This window comes from Bombus fervidus, chromosome 5 (assembly GCF_041682495.2).
Source record: "Bombus fervidus isolate BK054 chromosome 5, iyBomFerv1, whole genome shotgun sequence".
Lineage (NCBI taxonomy): Eukaryota > Metazoa > Arthropoda > Insecta > Hymenoptera > Apidae > Bombus > Bombus fervidus.
The window spans coordinates 8,253,859-8,274,126 of record NC_091521.1 but is presented as its reverse complement, the minus strand read 5'-3'; the positions used below and the strand labels follow the sequence as shown (position 1 = coordinate 8,274,126).

The window sequence follows — 20,268 nt, the reverse complement described above, 5'->3', positions numbered from 1 at the left end:
TTTATTAGAATAAATGCAGATTTAAAAAAAAATGTTTTAAATAAAAATATAGATATATTATCTATAATAATAAATATTAAATAAAAATGTACGCTTCCATACATGTATTCAGTACATATTAGCTGATATTAGTATATAATATTGATCTTTCACGTATCATCCTAGGTCATTGAAAATGGCTGCGCTACGGTGTAACAATCTGTCAAAAGTACTATTTAGGAAAAACACACCACTTATTAGCTTTCTTAGAAAGTATGAAAAACTTGTTACAGTGTCTGATTACGAGCTTTCAATAGTTCACTTATGTAAGCAAAGCATTTGTATTTGTGTAGAGTAATTAAAGGTTCTTTTTGTATTTTTGATAGGTTAAAATCTTATATAAGAGCTTATATAAGACGATTGTTTGGGATGTAAAAATTTCATTAATTATATTTTTTTTATGTATTACAGCTCCCAATGCACGGAAATATTTACCAGGCCCCTATCCAAAAACAGAAGAGGAATGGATTGCAGCTGCAGAAAAGTATAATATGCATATTGATGAATATAAAGCTTATGCTCCAGACAAATCAAGTCTTGTAGACTATCCAAACTTACCACTGATAAGCGCAGAAGCTAAAGATCCTTATTATCCTTGGGATCATCCTGGACCAAGAACATGTCATGGAGAAACTGTAGGTATTTGATAGTATTAAACTATAATTGTAACTTGATGCTAAACAATAATGCCTAATAAATTAATCCTGCTATTTCATTTGTAGTTATCTGAGCATTTCCATTTGCTGCAAGGAGATCGGTGTGACTATGGTGTTCGCAAAACTTTCAGTGATGCGAAGGGTGCTGTTATTTATATTGTCTTCACAGTAACTTACTTGGTGATCGCTTACTTTTCACCTAAATGCAGTCAACCTACAGTAAGATTATATTTTCATTCAAAAATAAGATATTGTAATTTTATGCTTAATGATTAATGTATGAATATGCCCTTTCAGTTAGCAAAACAATATCCAGGAAAAGGAGTGCATTATACTTTTGAACTAAAATAATTTTATGAATATTGTACCATATATATATATATAGAATGCTACATGTATACATATATATATATATATATGTAACAAAATGTATAGATTAATTCTTCCTAATAAATTATATTATAGACACCATATATAGATAGTTGACATTTATTTCTATCCTAGAAAAAATATAAAATATATACAATAAATTTATATTTTTTATAATACTGTATCAAGAGTGTAATAGATATAAATTTTTATAATTGTAATTTTATTCACTATTATGTATATTTTAATATTTCATGTTAGTCAGATTTTAACGTAATTAATATCTGTATCTGTTTCTAATTGAACTGTTAAAAGATTTTACATTACGTATAGAATTGAAGCTGTAACTTTTTAACTTTTATGAATAGAAAGTACTACGCCACCTGTCGTTAATTTTATTAGTCATGTAGTTTGTATGTAACAAAGTGTCATTTACTGTTTATAGGTAGTTTAAGTTTATATTTTTCGTTGTTCTTTTAGTGCACAGAAAAAATTCTTATTTAAGAAATTTAATTTATAGTCATGAATGTAGGAAATGTTCAAGTACCGAATCTCGATAAAATTTTACGAGACAATGATGAATCTGATTTTATGCCAGCAGCAGGGTATGTTTACTTTCTTCATAAACTACTAATTGTATTAATATATAACATTAAAAAAGTGTAATTGGGTATGACTCGTACGAAATATAATTTATATTTATACGAAGGTTATAGAATTTATAACCACTATAGAATTTAACATTATTCTTTTCTTGTGATTTCTTTAATTTTAATTCAATTAATTAGCAATTGCAAAGACATGCTTAGAATAAATGTGTATTTTTTTACTTTAGATCAAATTTGGCTGCCATTTTTGGATTACAAGCTAAGACATTAGATAGTTGCTCTTCGACAAAACAAATTTCTAAAAAATTAAATACACACCGTACTTTGACTCAAACAATTTCGAACAAAACAGAAGTCATAATAGCTAAAGCAGTACATGCTTTCAAATTGTGAGTTTGAATATATTTTCTTATTTTAATTGTTCGTTTTGGATATGTAATAATTAATGTTACTTATAGGCAAAATGGGGCTTACATTTCAATTGGCAAGCTTGGTATGGCTCTTACAGGAAATCTTGCAACAAGAATATATCAAATTATATTATATAAAAGCAAACAAGAACATGTATCAGTTGTTACATTAACACCAGATTTTTTATATATAATACAACCAAACAATTATTCAAGTTATTATGATAGCAATAAGGAAAACTGGTCAATTTTATTTGAAAATAATGATATTTGCATAGAATTTGCAAGAGAAGTAGGTTTAGCAAGATATTTTTCAAAAAATGGGAGAATAGAAAATGTACTTTACCAAGATTTATCACCAGTTAATAAAGATGTAACAGTAAAAGAAGGAGACAATATATCCATCAAATATTTTATTGTAACGGAAATAACACAGCCTCTTAAAGACATTCCCACAACATTTCAAACAATGACAGTAGAAATATCTATCGATGATAATTGGGAAAGAACACTTTTAGGGAGCATTAAAGGATTAAAACGAATATTATTTGTGCCTTCTAATAAACAGGTTTTACATGAGGTTTTAATAAGCAACAGTACATTGTAAATGCACATGTATTTTAAACATGATTGTTTTATAGATTAGTCTAGGACCAGGATTTCCTAAAGATAAAGATATCTTATTAGAAGTACAAGTAGTAGATATACAAACATCTGGGGAAACTGCCCATTTGCATAAAATTCCAAGTGGTAAAGCTTCTATTATATCACGAATGGCAAAAATGGGACAATCTATATTACCAAAACTCCCATCTACTACTACTGACTCTGAAGATACTGAAGTATACTCAAGTGCTTTTAGTCTAGTTATATATACATGTAATTGAATCAAGTCAATAATGAATAACATATTTGTAGGATGACATACCATATAAACCGATTCGTCAAAAGAAGGTAAGTAAATGTTTAATATAATATTAAATAATATATTTGCAGCAAAATTTAATTTATATTTTGATTTAATTTTATAATCTCGTAATCTTAGGTCGAATCATTTCAAGAAGAATTACAAAAAAAACAATCTCCAGCAGAATCTGAAGATGAAATATTAAAAAATTCACATAAGGCATTAAAACTAAAAAACGATGTATCAACAACAAATACTGCTTGCAAATCTTTTGTTAATCCATCTGTGATTACTCCTCAATGGTCTCCCACACAAATACAAGTATATAAATTTAAATGTAGTGAAAAATATATTTATACTTTATAATCATCTTGTATTATTATTATTGTAATGCGGATTTATTGTAGCCAAACTTTATTACCATGGATGGTCAGGTATATTCATTACAGTCACAGACTTCAGTAACTTCAGCAGTACCAACAATAATAGATCCAGGGTTAAATATGTTATTGTCTGAAACTCGAATGACAAATGCAGAACTCAGAATGGGAATGTCTAAGATAGCTGATAATGTGCAAAAAGTGCTTGACAAGGTACATATATGCTGAGAAACTTACATTTATTTATCAAAATACTATTATGTGTCATATATAGTTTCATGTTCTTGAACTTCAAAATGCTACATCTCCTATAAAAGATAAAACGGCTTTGGATAATATTCTGAAAATGTTATTAGCCATGAGTACATCTGAAGAAAAGGTTAGTCAACCATACAAGAATATAGCTAATATAGCTACTGATAATTTCACTCAATTAAATGAAATGAGAGAGAGAATAAGCATATTGGAAAAAGAATTAAATCAATCAAAAGGTATAATGAATACTCTTATTAGTCATATAAAAGTATAGTAGTTATATAATAGTTCAATCTTTTATGCAGAACAAGTAAAAGATCTTGAAATTCAGAAACAATCTTTAGTACAAATTAATGAGAACTTGCACAAAACTATTAAAGAATTAGAAATATCTTTAAAAGATGCAAATATTGCATTCACTAACATGAAGAAAGATTTAGAAGAAGCGAAGGAACTTAATAACAGATATAAGGAAGAAACAGTGGTATTAGAAAATAAGATGCTTAAGGTTTCTGAAGAATACAGCACCACTGAGCAAGTTGCAAGTTCTAAAGAAGTAAATGAAGTAAGGCTTTTCATCTACTGTTCTTATGCTATACTTCTTTTATATATTTTAATATTTATGATTGTGTTTCTTAGAATAATAATAAAAACAAGGAAATCAAATATATAATGAATAGAATTTATCACATTTTATCAGATAAATTTGTAGACGAATACTACTCTATAAGTTATATAAAAACAATAATAGCAACTACAATAAAAGTAAGTATATGATCAAGTTAATTCATATATACTTACATACTATTTCTTATAATCTTTAATGAAAATATAATTCTAGAATGTTACATTACAAGTTTTATATAATACTGATGAAACTAATGATGTTGAATTAGAATTACCTACTAATAATACAGAAACTGATGCTTCAAAAATTAGCAATACAGAACCAAAAATTTCTGACTTCAGACAGGTTTTAAGAAAATAATTATATAATTATTTTTATTCATATCCATTTTAATTCCAGATGTATTTTAAATCATGTTTTTCTACAGGTATCTTCTATATTACAAAATGAACCACCACCCATTCCCCCTATAGATACAGAAGATGATAATGACTGGCTACATTAATAATTATATTCTTCGGTTTATAATTTTATTTCGAAAACACACAAAAATTTATGTATAAAAATAGCAAAAGATAAAGTTTCATGTAAACTAGAAATTTGTAAGCTACCCGAAGACATCTTAGAATTCTTTTAAAAAATCTGTATTAAATCTATACTAATATCAATAATCTTTTAAAAAATCTATACTAATGTCAATAAATATTATTTTGAATATATCGTTGACTTATCACTTTGTTGTAATACTAAATGATAGGTTATTATGTTTTATAACAGTTTATATAACTTTTGTTTATTTGATATCAAGGATACTCAATGAATTTATGGTTGTGAGAAATATTGGCAGATTATTTTGTGACCGGGATCAAATTACCCTAAATCTAAAAAATATCTGAATGTGCAATAAATTACAACAGTTGCGCTGTAGTTCAGTCACTTGTTCTGTATTAGAAATGGCGCAAAATCAAGGTACAGGTTTTTGTGACAATTGGGTATTATAGAACATTATATAGATATTATAGAAGAAATGCTACAAAAAATATGACAGAACGTAAGTCGCACTGTAAAGATTGAAAATTAGTAGAAGACAAAAAATCCCGCCCGTCTTTGTCCGGTTCTTGAGTAATTCTATTTGGCTGAATTCACGGTTTTATCGTCCTGGCTTCTACCACGCCAATCAAATTGAAATCTAACCTCAAAGTTTCGAATAAGAGGAACAATGTGTTTGCTTCAAATGTATTGCTATCGAGAGATTTTTTTCGTTAGTAGAAGTCGAATTAAACAATAATGCAAACAATAATGCAAACAATAATTTCAATGATGTTATTTCATTTGTCCCAACATATTCTAACCTACATTTTATTTTTAACATATAATACATCGTCTTTAAGGACTATACAAGATTTAATTTAGATTTTTAGAACGCTCGCTTTTTTGCAACATTTATTTCCTGTAAAATGAAACGAAAATGAATACTAATGAATACAAATAACCTTCCAATGTACTTTATACCTATTCTTTGATTAACAAGTAATACATACTTATTTATAAAATAGACTGTTAACTGTCACTTTCATGATGGATATAAATACTGTGGAAGATGAGGATGTATCTTTTCATTTGGGAGAAATGTTTGATAGCTACGAAGAATTGGAACATAAACTGGAGAAGTTCTCAAAGCGTAGTCTGGTCCACTACTGGAGAAGAGATAGCAGAACAGTTAGTGGAGCTCATATGAAAACTGCTCGTCCAATAAGCGAGCGTTTAAAATATTATTCTGTCAAATATGCATGTATTTATGGCGGTCAGAAGTTTTTACCACGTGGAGCTGGCAGAAGACAGTCTCAGTTAGTTTATAAAATTGTATATTATTCAAATTAGATTCCTATAATAATTATTTTGTCCTACTAAATGGGTATAAGAAAACACATTTATATCTTCAAATATATTTTATAAATATCATTGTTTTACTTAGATCGATAAGAACAAATTGCCCTGCTCATATTATGTTAAGAGCATCAAAAGATGGTACAAAGCTAGAGGTAACTAGTGTCAATAATGAACATAATCATGAAATCTCAGAGGTAAATAATAGTAATAAAATGATACTAAGTTAAGTTTTGTAATAGTGTATTTGATTCTATCTTTCTTTTATTAGGAATTGTTTAAGAATCTTCCACAAGAAAGGAAATTATGCGGCGAAATTAAGCAGGAAGTACAAGATCTCATGCAGTTACACATTGATCGCAAAAGATTAAAAGAATATGTACGATTACGAACAAACAAGATACTTCGCTCCAAAGATTTATTTAATATAGCAGCTGCTAATAAACAAAAGAGGAATATAACACCTGAGAGAGCATATCAACTGTTTAAAAAAATTCACGATATAGAGAAGATGCAAGGGAGAAACAATGATGGGAAAGTGTATTCTGAATCTGAAGATGAAATTGCACAAACGATAAAAAGGATAAAAAAGGAACAAGAATCTCCTTGGGGACAGGATGTGAGGCAGCTAAATTTCATAATACAAAATTCATTATTATATTTATTAAATAAATTATTTTTCAGGGATTACCAACAGAATTGGAAGTAAGCGAAGGAAATGATGGTGATGATTCCTACAGTGGTCAATTAACTCAAGAAGAAGTAGTGGATGAAATTGATACAACAGAAGGTGAACTATTAAGAACAAATAATGACGGGGATATTATAGCAGCAAATGGTGAAATTGTAGGAGAGTTAGTGATGCAAGATGGAGATCCATCTGTAATTGTTGAGTCTATCGTGAACGCTGATGGTTCTGTTTTCGTAGATGAGAGAGAATTTAATACCTATTGTAACAATCATTTGTCACATAATGTAGATGGTAGTCAGTCTCCCAGTACCAGAGGTAATTATAATTAATTGTAATCATAATGTTTTTATTTTTGGAGAAAAGATCGTGTGATATTATGTTATCATGATGTGTCAGTTTTAGATATTGAAACCATCCAGCCTACTACTGAAATGGAAAAAATAAAGGGAACATCTACCTCACCTAAACAACAAACTAGATCTCTTACACCTCAGTCACACCAAACTGCAAAATCGTCACCAAATACTTTTAATGAATCTACAGACTCTAGGATTTGGATCATGAAAGAGGCTACAAATGCTGAGGCAGAGCCTGATAGTGGGCCTGAAAGCGAAATAAATGGTTCAAAATCGACAACGACTGTAAAAGCAGATGTCGATACATCGGAGGTAATATTATCGGACGAAGCCAGTCATCAGTTACTTCAGGAGCAACTGGCAGTACTTCGTGCAGAGAAAGGGAAACTGTATCACGAAACTGAAATGTTAAAACTTAAAAAGGACAAATTAAAGTTACAGATGAATTGTTATTCAAACGAGATACGAAAACAAGAAATGGAAAAAGAAAAGTTGAGACTTGAGATTAAATTGCTACAGTCAAAAGTTATGGAAGATTCTAATGATGTTTCTCATTATATTTTTGTGCCTTGAACAAAGCTTTGTGGTCGAAGGAATATGATTACAGAAATAACATGCAGATAAATTGGTATGACTTTTTCTTTGTTAAGAAAAATTGCACGAAAATCGTTTTTGAAACAAATTGAATGTTTTCACAAGTGTAATAATAAAATTATTGAAAGAAACGTTGCTAATCTAAAATAATTTAATTTTATTTGGCAATTAATTTGTTAATTACACTAATAATTTAATTTCTTGATAAATGTACTTGAAATTGAAGTAATACGATAATGTTTAATATCTCGTCATTTAATGTTGATATCATTTATATTGCATCTAATATATGTATGTTCTTCTATATTAATACTTAAAAGAGACATTAAAAGCGAGAAGTTATTGGAAGTATTCTTTATGCCAATAATGTGGTTAATATAGGACAAATGTATAGGTAGTGTAATAAATTATTTTGCAAATAAAATCATTTTTTATTATACGAAAATCCTATATTTTGAGGTAAAGTAATTTACAATTGTTTGCAAATAACGATAGTAATACACTTTATCATTCAATTTAAATACTCACTTCTTCCTCCAACTTTTTAACTTCTGTAACTAATTCTTTTATATCTTTTGCCCTGTGAAATAAAAGAAATAGATTTTTTTATTGTATATCTAATTAATATATTTTTATTATACGATAACAGTACACACATTTGTCCCAGGTTGTTTTTGATGGCGTTTTCTTGATCACCTCTAAAAACAATTTCTCTTTTCTTTCCGATGTTTTCATTATTCTCTATAGGACCAGTTTGCTCCGATTTCGTTTTCAGTTCTAGCAATTTGATTTTCATTTCTTCTATTTTTATTTCCATTTTCCTTAATTCCTCTGCTTCTGCTCTTTCAATAGGAGTCATAGACGGTTCCTTGTAATTCACTAGTCGTAATACTTCTTTTGCTCTGTAAACCCATAAACTTTCATAGTAAATTATTGTAACATATTATCGGTATAGTAACCATAACAGTGTAATGTTTTGTTAGTACGTTTTGTTAAAGGTCGGAAATACTAACAAGATTTATAATTTAGAGTTCAGACTAATTGCGTGACTTACCTTTGTGCTAATTTTTCTTGCTCATCCTTAATATCTTCATATTTTTCAGCCAACTGTTCAGCAGTCTGATGCAATTTTTTCTTTGTTTCTAACAAAGTATCTAATTCTTTTAATAACTGGGTTTTTATTACTTTCAACGCACGCATTTTCTTCCCGATTTCTTTCCTCACTGTATCATGTTTGACAAAATATTCTTTACGAAAGATATCCGTGGCGTGGTATAAAAGCTAATTACGGAAATCATTTTTTTTTATTTTCATTGAAATTAATCATTTATTTATTTATATTAATTAATACCTGTAAACATTCCCGTGGAGTGACAGATTTCGAACCAATTTTGATAAGGGGTTGTGATGTTTCACGTTTCAGCAACCTTTTTATGTACACGTCGAACGTCTCCTTGTTTACCTATAATTTATATCAGATTATGTATTATTAAATTCTACATGACAATAGCAGAATGTTTTGTTTAGTTTGTGTGTTATAAATATATAGGATGGTTATTAAGTAACTGAAGAAAAAAATAGATTGCTCACTTTCTTTTTTTTGTCAATTATAAGCTCTGGAAGCTCGATCTCTGGAAAGTAGTAAAGATCGATAACAGAACGGGTGACGACATCGCCGGTATGTAACAAAGCTACTAAAACGCATGGCTCCTGCAGTAATCCAAATCCAAGAATTGGTGTAGCTTCGTTCTGTTCTGTGTGCTTGGTTCTTCTACAGATTAAGTACTGCAAACTGGGTTGATTCGATAGCGATGGTAAACATGTATCTTCGTTTTCTGAAAGAATTTACTTTCAGAAACAGTATTCGGACCACACAGAGTAAATTTCAACAAATATACATCGGTTTTTTCTTGCAGCTCGATAAAATAAACAGAATCAAAAATATAAATTAATCGAAAAATTAATCTTTCTTACCTTTCGAAGCGTTTATGTATTCATCTAACTGAGAAACCATCGGCAGAGTGATCATGTGGATTCCAGCATTGTGAGAACAGAAATACCTATAGATAAATTTCATATTTATTACACTTATGGATACGAAATAACTATAAAAGGAATAGATAACTATAAAAACTTACCTCGACTTGTTATACTTGTCAGCGTGAAGATGTATCGGACAATTATATTTTTCATCGTTATCTGCGAAAAACAGACCTAGATCTATTTCCACGCATTCATAAACGTATAATGCATCCTCTGGTGTGTGAAAATTGTAAGTCGAACCATACTGTGACCAAGTCTGAAAGCCACAAATATTGATTAAATACAGAGAATTAATTAATTTCAAATTTTTATAAGAAATATCTTCTTCAAAAAGATTATGCATGATTCGATGAATCTGCAAATTTCGAAACACAGAAGATTCACTGGATTACGAATTACAAAACACCACGTAAGTGTAAAAAACAAATTGTAAGGAACAACTTAAAAAGAACATTCACCGTTCTATCGTTTTCATCGTCGTTGATCGTTTCTTCTTTCAACAAAATCGCATGATAAATCTTCCCAGTACACATAGCGATGACTACTATCGGCGGTGTAGTTTGTAGACACATGATGGAACACGAGTCTATTCCATAATTATCGTCGGCTGGAGGATACATAGAGAGTGATCCTGATACCACTGGATTTTCATGACTTAATCAAATTAATAAGCACACATGAAAGAATTATCACATCGAGGAGGAAATCGAAGTTCTTACGATTTTTATACAATGTTATGATATGATAACATCAAAAAACGACTAAACCCATATAGAAAAATAAGATGATAACGCGATGTAAAAAGTTCGATCAATTAATACGAATACTGATAGAAATTTCAGGGACGAAAGGAACATATAATTACGTACATATCGTGCAAGATATCTCCACGAACAATAAGCACTTCTCCATTTCCACGTAGAACCAGAATCGGCCATTCAATTTGATTCCAATCAACCGTATTATCCTAAAATATAAAATACTCGATAAAATTTCTTCGCATAGTACTATTTTAGTGCTATTTTATAACATTTCTTAGTCTTAGAATTATACCTTGTTGATGTCTTTGCCAATAAACAGTTCTGGCCTGCGTAGAGTAGGTGTTGCGAAATCAAAGTCCACCGCTATGTCGCCCAAAGACGTGAAGTCTGGTATCCTCGATGGCGAGCCAAATGGTACACGACCAACTTTCCAGGATTTTAGGAACTTTGGTCTATTACCCACTTCGCATTCGTATAAACTGGCAGAAGATGAAATTATACTTATTATCAGTTTTAAGATATTTCCTGGCATATTTTAAGCCAACCGTACAAAACTTCTCGTTCGATCGACGATTAAACGAACGAGAAATTTCAGAAATTTTGAACGAAAGACTAAAATTAGACGGAAAGAACAAATTATACTCGCTACGTACAAGAAACGTTAGTCTAATCCAAGTATATAATAATGTTTAGCAGATTTGGAAGATTAATGGAATTTTATCGGAGTTATTGTATAAGAATAATTCTTAATTACCGAAATGTATTTTCAGATGTTAGAACTAGTAAATGAGAATCATTCGTAGATCCTGGATGCCATCTTGCCTTTCGAACGCTTATCGTTTCATTGTATGCTCTAAAAAGTAGAAAAACATTATATATTTATTATTAAAAGATTGTTGTTATATAAAATATGTCTTACATAATGATAAATTGAACGCGACTTGCTAAGCTCGCATTCAGAATTCAATATTACTAAGCTCAAAATTCTAAAAAAATTCCGTGAGTTCCGCGAGAAAAGTTTTTAAAAGTCGCACACGAAAAATTCTTTTTCCTCTAACTGGTCTCGTCTTTATACACTTTGTCCATCCGTCTTTAGGCGTGTCCTCGTTAAAATTTAAATACATGGGAAAATGTTCTGTCCAATGCAGAAAAGTTTATGAATTTTCGGGGGCATCTCCCAGTAAGGTCGTTGACGCTGTGCACGGTCGTCTGCCAGATATAAGTTAAGTACGATACACGTATATCCATGTGTTCGTCAACAGTAATTAAAAGGTTCGTTATTGTCCACGTGTAATTTTTTGCACGAACCATAAGGTTACGATATGGTTAATTGTTTTTATGCAAGAGACGCAAAATATTTCAAAGTTCATTATATGAATTTCCAGTGTTTTTCCCAAGTGGAAAATTTCTTTCACTAGAATACCTTCGATCGTTCGAATAAAATATTTAAGACGTTTAAAGAAATGGCAGATGTTTGATCTGCATAGAAGAGGCTTCAACGTGTTGCTTACGCAAATATAATATTTATTTTATACGTAAGAAAGATGTTTTCTTTTTCGATGAAAATGCTATAATTTCGTTTTCTAATATAAATAAATAAATAAAAGGTATGGAATGTTCGTTGAACGGTGAATTTTGAATTTGCTGTATGTCTGGCCACTGTCTTACCTGTTCTACTTGTTCAGTCTCACGATAAAAAATAAACTATCTACAATAGCAATTTCGTGATGTTTTAGGTACAGTAACACAATAGTAATTTAACGTTTAACAACATCGCTGATTAATACAGCTTAGAAGCAACTAAAATGCGTTAAATATGATTTCGTTTCCTATAGTAACACTAACAATATGGACAAACGTGTCTCTTATTATTTCATTGCGAGTATAATTGAATAACATTGAATTTTTTTCACTTCTGGAAAAATGCGTTCTCCGCAATTTATGTGGTTGTTGTCAGGACCAGCGACATCTTGACAATTAAACGCAATCCTCGGGAGGAAAATCTCTAATTCGAACATCGAGAAAAGTGTCGAAAGCGAGGTTCGTCCCGCCGCGTCGGCCTTTTGCTTAGTTATCCCGACGTGTCGTTATTTAACGCAAATTACCCTAATCTTTCACGATCGTCGTACCCCAGGCGGCATAACGAAAGGAATACAGCAAAGCGTGTCGCGGTGTTTGTTTTTCACGGGGACGAGCCGGGGACGAGCGGCGACGATGGTCGCCTACATTTCGTATATTTTATTATTACTCTCGCACTTTCCGTGGCTGGACACGGTAACGCTGGCAAAAGGGGTTGACGGTGGTTAGCCGTGGCCGTTATTAATGTCCACGGCACAGCGTTGGCCAGAGGCAGGCAAGGAGCGTGCAGAGGGGTGGGCAAGAAAAAGAGAGAATCACGCAGAAAAAGCGAGAGAAAGGGGTTTGACGCAAATGGAGAACGAGAGAAAAGCGGAGGGAAGAGAGAAAAAGGGCAGGAGGAAAGAAAGGGACAGTGAGACGAGGAAAAGCAGGAGGAGGAGGAAGAGCGTTGGAAAAAGAAACAAAAAATCGATGGGCATAGGGTATCGTCGACTGGTTACAGTGGATACACCAGCGACAAGGACGAAAGCAACTTTACCATCACCAACGCTCCCGGTTGCAAAAGCACGCCACAGTTCTTAATAATTGATAAAAATGTACGCACGCACGCATAGAGAGAGAGAAAGAGAGAAAGAGAGAGAGAGAGACAGACAGACAGACAGAGAGTCGGTCGAAAACCAGACGACGTGGTCAACCCCAGCGCCTCGGTCTGTTCTCCCTACCCTTTCCGTTCGCGTCACGTCGTTCTCGCTCGGTTTCTCCCTTTGGGTCGGCCACCTCTCTCTCTTACCCCTTTGCACGCCCAACCTTTCATGTTTCGTTGACAAAGGCACACGCAACGATTTATTCGCACTTTGCACCGCAGCCTCGCGGGGATTTTTCTTCGTTCTGTCACAATTTTGGTATTATCAAAATTTATGGCTACCCCTACCACGGTCGCGTTGGACCATACGTGTTCCCTATCCCCACCAACTGCTGCTAACCGGTTTACGTGTTTCTAAATGCCAAAATTTCACCGTGCTCCTCCGTTCCCCAGTTGGTTTTTCTCGATTCAGAAGAGAGCGGTAACGATTCTTAAATGAATGGGTCGAGACAAGAATAGGTTTAACATTCTCGGTACTAATGCCAAGCGATAGATTTAGATGTTAAGTTATTCTATTTATCTCCGATTCTTTCGACCAACTGTTAATTCGGTGCTTTCATCCGAAGCTTTCGTAAATAGGTTCCATAATGTTGTCTGATTTTTATCGGGATCAGGATCGATTATCATGTTCTATGCAAGGCGAACGAGTCCTGGAACCAGGTATTTATAATTTATTTTACGGTATACCGATTTGAAATTCGATCGCACGAGGCAATCGGTTCGTTGCAAGCCCTTACAACGCTGTTAATTCAAGCGCAGCGGCGTGGTAGCCGGTTCGAGCGTGAAATCTGCGAGATCATATTCTTAGGTATGTGGTTTCATTAGAGTCTCAATTACAAATCTGACAGAGTCTATTATCTCAAAGGAGAAAAATGTGTAATAATGCTCGAATATTTGGACGCGAAGCACGCGTCGACTAGTATGCCGCTGTGTCAACTATCGCGGAGCTACGGGGGAATTTCTTGGCCGGAAGAAAAGAAAGAGAAGCGCGGAGGGCAGCTGCTCGAATCTAATTAAGAAATTCTTACACGGCGGTGCCGCGCATTCTGCCACACCCTTGCGCCCGTGTGCTTGTACACTTCTCTCTCGTCAGAGGCGGTTCTAGAAAAAATTAAAAATAATTTTTCCTACATAAACGTATTAACCTCCGGGCGAAGCGGAGCTTTTTACGCCGCGCTTTCCTTCCAATTTGTACAAAGAATGGCGCGGACCTGACTTCAAAGCGGATCTTACGCAGTGTCGTATCATTTTGTTCTAGAAACTTTTCCGTCGTATTTCCCTTCAGTTGTGCGCTTAAGTTACCTGCAAGCTTTCGTCGTGGCTTTTCACCGACCCCGCTTAACCCTCCTACTCGTATTCCCCCGATAATTTACCAAGCTTGTTTGTTCACTTCCTCGCTTTTCTCTCGCCTGGCTGCGTTCAATTGTCTTCAAATTTGTCTGATAAAAATACTACTGTCGACGAGCTCCTAACTCTCTATTACGAATCCAAATAAAATAGACTTTTCGAATTTGCATTCTGAGAAGAAAGCGAATAGACGTGTCGAGCGGTTGAGAGTTTTTTTTTTTTTCGTTAAATAAGAAAGAATATTTTAACGAAGATTTATATCATATAGGATGGTTGTCATAGAACTACAGTGGTGCAACGAAGAAAGGGAATATTTTTATATGAAAAACTAAATCGAAAGTAAAGAACGAAATTTTGTTGCAGATAAAATTTTACGTGTCCACGTTGTAATTTCTCCGAATATAATTAAAGACTTTGTCATTTATCTCTATAACATCTTCCTTGTTAAAAGTTTCGTAAAGACACTAACCTACGTATGGTAATAATTCATTTCCATAATAATAAATCACAAACAAACATTGCAGATTTTTAGAAAGTCGATAAGAATTTTTGCACCCGTTTCAACAGTTTGTAAGACACAGGCTGCTTGATTTCCTGTTAAATAGAAGCATCCTTGATTATCGATACCTCGTCTGTCATCGTAGACGTCGTATACAGCCGGGTTAACGAGTTATGTCTAATCTATGCATCCGCTTATCATAATGGCTCTCGTTATATCGTGAGCATAGCTTCCTAAGCCCTGCAAACCGCCCCCTCGACTACCGTTGTCGTCTGTACCCTAGCCACCCTCCTCCTTTATGTACCATGCCGCCGCGGGAACGTAATAAAAATACTCCAAGTAACTGAACGATATTACGTCGTTACGGGACCACCGAGCGGAATTAAGTGCTCTGCTTTCTTCTCGAACATTGATGTCGATTAAGTACCTACTACATATGTATACGCTTGAAATTTGGGATCGCCTTCTCCTTTTCTAAGAAAATTTTCCAAGAAAATTTTGTCAAAAATCAGAGACCTGAGAGTTTGGAATCGACTTGTACAAATTTATTAAAATTACACGCTTATTTATCAATGTAAATGCCAGCTTTTTTTTCAAATCAAACATGTAATGATTACATAATATGGAAGTAAATTTTCACTTATTAATTTTGCTTTGTTAATTTGAAGATGGCGGGGAAAGATACCTAATCGCCACGCTATGTAAGTAGCATTGTAAGATATAATATTCCACTTAATTTGTCGTTGCTATCTTACCACTTCTGTAATGAACACTTCGCTCTATCATTCGAGTATTACGCAAAAACTTTCGAGCACGATTAACACGCGCCTTTCCGCAGCTTCTTCTACCAAAGATATCTCAACCACGTCGAGAGCTTGAAGCTTTTGACTTTTTTCGCGTCCTCTAAGGTCGAGCAATTGCAAGAGAAAAAATAATTTTAGCAGATTAAACAAGATAATCGAAGCATGGATAGGATGGTGATAGACTTTGCCGATACGATTGAGTTTTTAATTTAATTTCGATGTCATGAACGAAAATGTTGATTATTTGGTGGAAAAGTATATATTAAAAAATCCATACTTTGTTAATTTAAAAAGATGTGAAAAAGGTGAAAAAAGAAATAATTTCTCGGTAGTATAACATTCCTTTCTCCTTCTGATTTAAAACCGGAATTAAATATTTCCTCTGATATTAATAATATTTTTAAAATATCAGTTATTTATCAGATATGCTTTAGATCCTCGTTTTTTTTCAGGAACAAAATCAAAATCTATTTCAGTGGGATGCATCGGTCTGAAGGTAACGGCGAACGAAAGATAAGTGAACTCTCCCGCTTTCATCTTTTCCTTCTCGGCAATAAATTCCGGGGAAAAAACCTATCCGGATCTCCCGCTGGCCTTTTCGCCGCTTAACCTAAAAATTCATTAGATTATAAAGCCATTAATGCTCATACGCGCGACCGGATTTCTCTTTCGGTTAGCCGGGTCCTATGGTCGAATTGATATCCTGCTCGGCTAAAACTTTGATCGCGTTTCATTTGGACTTTCGTCCGACTGAATTCTTAATCAGATCATTTTCAACAATTTGCCATAAGAATGATTTATGTCGTAAGAATGAACGTTCACTGTCGCTACGATCATTGGGAATTTTTTTTACACCGATTATAATGAGAATTCGTCAAAAAAGAGAGTAATAATTTTCACGAAATGTCTTACAAAAATCAGATATTACAACGTACTTTCTGTTGAATCGTTTCGATCCATCACTGGCACCAAATTCCTACGGCGATCAATGTGTTAAATTAAATTAACCCTCTACAATCAGAATTCTTGTCTGTTGGTAAAAAGGAAATGAAACCGCGACTGTTTGTGTATTTACGAAAAATGTAAATGCGCGAAAGAATGAACGCAATGTGCAAGAATATCTCGAGTAAAGTATTTGCTTCGATACTCAGGCGAACGAATCTAATTTAGAACGATCATTTTTATCAATACAGGTAATGAAATGAAATTTAAATAATTTGAATTTGCATAAAGAGAAGCAAGAATGACGCGTTGCTTGTTAACAGAGATGCGATGTAAATCTATCGACGTTTCACTGCGCTCGGTCGAAGAGTAGCCAGATCCGCGAGAAGGATATTTGGCGTCTCTGTTGCGAGTCGCGTGGATGGGCCACGGTGAAGGAAGACGCGCAAACGATGGTGTGAGAGTGGCCCATAAAATCGGGATGTTACGCAAAATATAACGAGCAACGTTCTGCTGGGCTGGCTGACGCTCCTGTCGTAATTCATCCAGCTCTCGCTTGCGTTCTCCTTCCCGACGACACCTGCGTCGGCAACTAAGCCCGTTAATCCTCGAGGTTGCGTCGCGCTTTCATCGCGGCCATCGGTTTCCAACGGCGTTCCTTGCCGCTACTTTGCAGCCTCGTCCTGCGTGCCTTGTTTCTCGATCCTCCGGCCGCGACGTGCCGCCGCTCCATCCCAACCAGTCATACTTGAATCGTAAATCCAGCGACTCTTAAACCTAAAAACTCCTCGGATTGTCTACCCTGAGGCTCAGGATAGAAGTACGTGAGAGAGGAGAAATGGGTTGAGAAAAGTGGGGGAGACGGTAGCTAGAGAACGAAGAGATAAGAAGAATGTGGGCGATTTATCTTTTAAACGTTTTCAGAAATTCGCCGATTGTTTCTGTGGCCTGTATTTGTCTCTGTATTTGGATACACAGATTTATCGACTACGTATGGATGTGCCCTTAGACTTCGGATTGAAAAATACACACGTAACGGATTATAATTTCTTCCTTTTACAAGCGACCGAGATTATGATTGTTGGCGGATAATTGAATATAATTTAATCTTTATAATCGATGCTGTTCGTATACACTGACTCGTAGAAGTAGTATTTGGAGCATTTACCATAGGAAGCTTTCATAGATTACATTATTTACAATATTTTCTAAAATGTTATTGCGACAGTAATCGTGGCACAGTTTATTCCAGCGGAATTACAGATTCTGTTCCATTGAACTTCTGAATCACCTACAATCTGTTTCATTAGATCTTCTAACGTAACCGCGTACTGATTAATCTGATCGAATCTGCTCGAATTACCACTTGAAAATAAACTTCGTATCTATCAATGCTAAACTTCTTAACTCAACAGAATTTCAACATCGAGTTGTTCGCCGTGCTCCTAACGATGCTAATGTCGTCTATCAGGAGAAAAGACTTTCTAGGCGAATTTTCAATTCTCGGACCACGCGGCGGAATCATGCAAACGAGCCAGATCTGATAGAGTATGAACGAAGGACGCGAGGGTGATAGAAAGGGAGCAACAAAAGCTCGTCGACGAAGAAGAGAGAGAACGAGAAAGAGAGAGAGAGAGAGAGAGAAAGAGAGAGAGAGAGAAAGATAGAAAGGGACGGGTGCGGGATAAGGGATGAAGAGAAAAGGAAGGAAAATGTAAGGTCCACGGTGCGGTAGCCTCTAGCTGGGGCCACACGTACCACGGTAATTAAAAGAACCGACAGATGTCTCTCTTTTACCGTGGGGTTTTATTTCGTTACGACGACAACGACGACAACGACGACGTCCAGGACAATGACGACGCAGACGACCACAGAATGCGTCTCGCGTATTTAAATTTTCCACCGGCGTTCCGGCTGGGAATTCTTTGATTAGAAGAACCGTCGCAGCTGCCCCCGCAGGCGTACCGCGATTACCTAAGTGCGTGTTTTTTCTACGTAGACGCAGAGAGTCTATGGTACCTTTTTGCTGTTTTCACCGCGCTAAACTGCTGCGCGTTTGTATACGCGTAGAATGGTGTCTCCCATGCGCGCCGACGAACCTCGGCGAGAAAAGGTGCCGGGAAAGGAGCTGGAAAGCTATTCGAGGCCCGCATTGTTCGTGCTTGTGATCTTGGAGACAGGCGGGCCTCGTATGGCTGGCCACGTTTTGTCGTGTTCATAGCGAAAGAACATTGGAATTAGATTGCCTCTTTTGGGGCAGTTTTCGAGTATGCGTGGTTTATGGTTCTACATGGGGAAGAGATTGTGCAGATGAGATTTGTACCTTAAAGACGATTACTAATAGGAAAGTTGTTTTAATCGACTCTCTGACAACAGTGTAATAAAATGTCAAAGAATTCGGATTTAGAAAATGCTAATCGTCCCTTTAGTCTCAAGATTTCTGCTGCGTTTCTGGTATCGGATACTTCTCCTCTTATAGGACATAAATAAATAATAATAATCATTATTATTTATCAGGTAGCAATAATAACAATAATCATTATTAGTATCACGTGTGATTTAAGATGTGACATTTATAGTATTATATTTGTCTATACTGTTAAAGGTTTCTTTTAAAAAATTCGAAAGAAAAAGAAGAGATTCAGGAAATCTCCATTCAATCTTTTCTAACACCTCACGTTATCGAAAGAATTGGCACGATTAGCGAAACATAGCCGAACAACGAGATCCAAAACTTCCTGTTCGCGCCGGATTACCACGATCGCAATTACAACGAAGCGATCCTCTAATTTCACTCATCGCCACTTGTATTTCACCTCTTTTGTTAACCGCTGATTCGACGAGAAATATCGTTCGGCCGGCAATAAAGTTTCGCGCCGCGGGGGCTGATAAAGCGCGGCACACATACCGTGGTCGGTGCAGGGGGTGGGGTACGGTCACGCGCGGCTTCTATATTTTTCTCCTCGGCGCGGCGGCGTGGTGACATTTTTCAAAAGGCGCGGATATCATCGGGGACCATCTAAATCATCCCCGACGCGCGGTCGAGTACGACGCACCCTATGCTCGGCCTTTGCAAACACCGCCCCTCTTACCACCCCTCGAAAATACATCGGTCTGTGCGTTGGAAAACCTGGTGATTTTCGTTAGTGCTTGCTCATCGAAAAAAAGTTGGGCGAAAAAAAAAGAAACGAGTGAACGGGGTGAAGAGGGAGGTTTGAACACAGGTCAGGTCAGGAGGGTGGCGATGCGGAAGTGGTGTGTGGAGACACGCGGCTGGACGGGCGAGAGCACGTTGGATTACCCGTCGACCGAATGTACGAATGGACCGCGTGTGGTTCTCCGAGATTAGCCTCGGCTTTATATCGGGATTA

The 20,268-nt window shown here is 34.9% G+C and overlaps 4 protein-coding genes across 6 annotated transcripts in view; 3 read left to right on the top strand and 1 right to left on the bottom strand.

The window, feature by feature from the left end:
- The first annotated feature begins 167 nt into the window (after positions 1 to 167).
- Positions 168 to 1,113, top strand: Nd-ashi (NADH:ubiquinone oxidoreductase subunit ASHI). The gene is made up of 4 exons (XM_072003730.1): positions 168 to 305; positions 451 to 674; positions 762 to 914; positions 993 to 1,113. The coding sequence occupies exons 1-4, from the start codon at positions 176 to 178 to the stop codon at positions 1,044 to 1,046; spliced, it is 561 nt and encodes a 186-aa protein (XP_071859831.1). The 5' UTR covers positions 168 to 175; the 3' UTR covers positions 1,047 to 1,113.
- A 345-nt stretch (positions 1,114 to 1,458) lies between these two features.
- On the top strand, positions 1,459 to 4,872 carry LOC139987446 (FK506-binding protein 15). The gene is made up of 12 exons (XM_072003713.1): positions 1,459 to 1,669; positions 1,900 to 2,061; positions 2,131 to 2,650; positions 2,724 to 2,924; positions 3,001 to 3,036; positions 3,128 to 3,310; positions 3,397 to 3,582; positions 3,644 to 3,860; positions 3,930 to 4,189; positions 4,264 to 4,389; positions 4,466 to 4,597; positions 4,680 to 4,872. Exons 1-12 carry the CDS (start codon positions 1,587 to 1,589, stop codon positions 4,755 to 4,757), a joined length of 2,184 nt encoding a protein of 727 aa, XP_071859814.1. The 5' UTR covers positions 1,459 to 1,586; the 3' UTR covers positions 4,758 to 4,872.
- Positions 4,873 to 5,086: 214 nt separating this feature from the next.
- On the top strand, positions 5,087 to 8,204 carry LOC139987448 (uncharacterized). Of its 3 annotated transcripts, none has more exons than XM_072003717.1 (6): positions 5,087 to 5,221; positions 5,809 to 6,099; positions 6,228 to 6,336; positions 6,411 to 6,758; positions 6,824 to 7,145; positions 7,227 to 8,204. In XM_072003717.1, the coding sequence occupies exons 2-6, from the start codon at positions 5,828 to 5,830 to the stop codon at positions 7,757 to 7,759; spliced, it is 1,584 nt and encodes a 527-aa protein (XP_071859818.1). In that variant the 5' UTR covers positions 5,087 to 5,221; positions 5,809 to 5,827; the 3' UTR covers positions 7,760 to 8,204. The 3 variants fall into 3 exon arrangements, with proteins under 3 accessions (XP_071859818.1, XP_071859817.1, XP_071859816.1); XM_072003716.1 differs by lacking the exon at positions 5,087 to 5,221 and adding an exon at positions 5,280 to 5,303; XM_072003715.1 differs by lacking the exon at positions 5,087 to 5,221 and adding an exon at positions 5,373 to 5,513.
- Mbo (nuclear pore complex protein Nup88) overlaps positions 8,205 to 20,268 on the bottom strand; it is a 72,997-nt gene continuing 60,933 nt past the window's right edge. The window contains exons 3-13 of the mRNA XM_072003714.1: positions 11,339 to 11,437; positions 10,877 to 11,063; positions 10,693 to 10,790; positions 10,282 to 10,477; positions 9,919 to 10,079; positions 9,755 to 9,840; positions 9,371 to 9,615; positions 9,132 to 9,242; positions 8,835 to 9,061; positions 8,437 to 8,682; positions 8,205 to 8,360 (exon numbers count right to left, since the gene is read on the bottom strand). Of these exons, the coding sequence (XP_071859815.1) occupies positions 8,297 to 8,360; positions 8,437 to 8,682; positions 8,835 to 9,061; positions 9,132 to 9,242; positions 9,371 to 9,615; positions 9,755 to 9,840; positions 9,919 to 10,079; positions 10,282 to 10,477; positions 10,693 to 10,790; positions 10,877 to 11,063; positions 11,339 to 11,437 (1,720 nt within the window). The 3' untranslated portion in view covers positions 8,205 to 8,296. The remainder of the gene's footprint in view (positions 8,361 to 8,436; positions 8,683 to 8,834; positions 9,062 to 9,131; positions 9,243 to 9,370; positions 9,616 to 9,754; positions 9,841 to 9,918; positions 10,080 to 10,281; positions 10,478 to 10,692; positions 10,791 to 10,876; positions 11,064 to 11,338; positions 11,438 to 20,268) is intronic.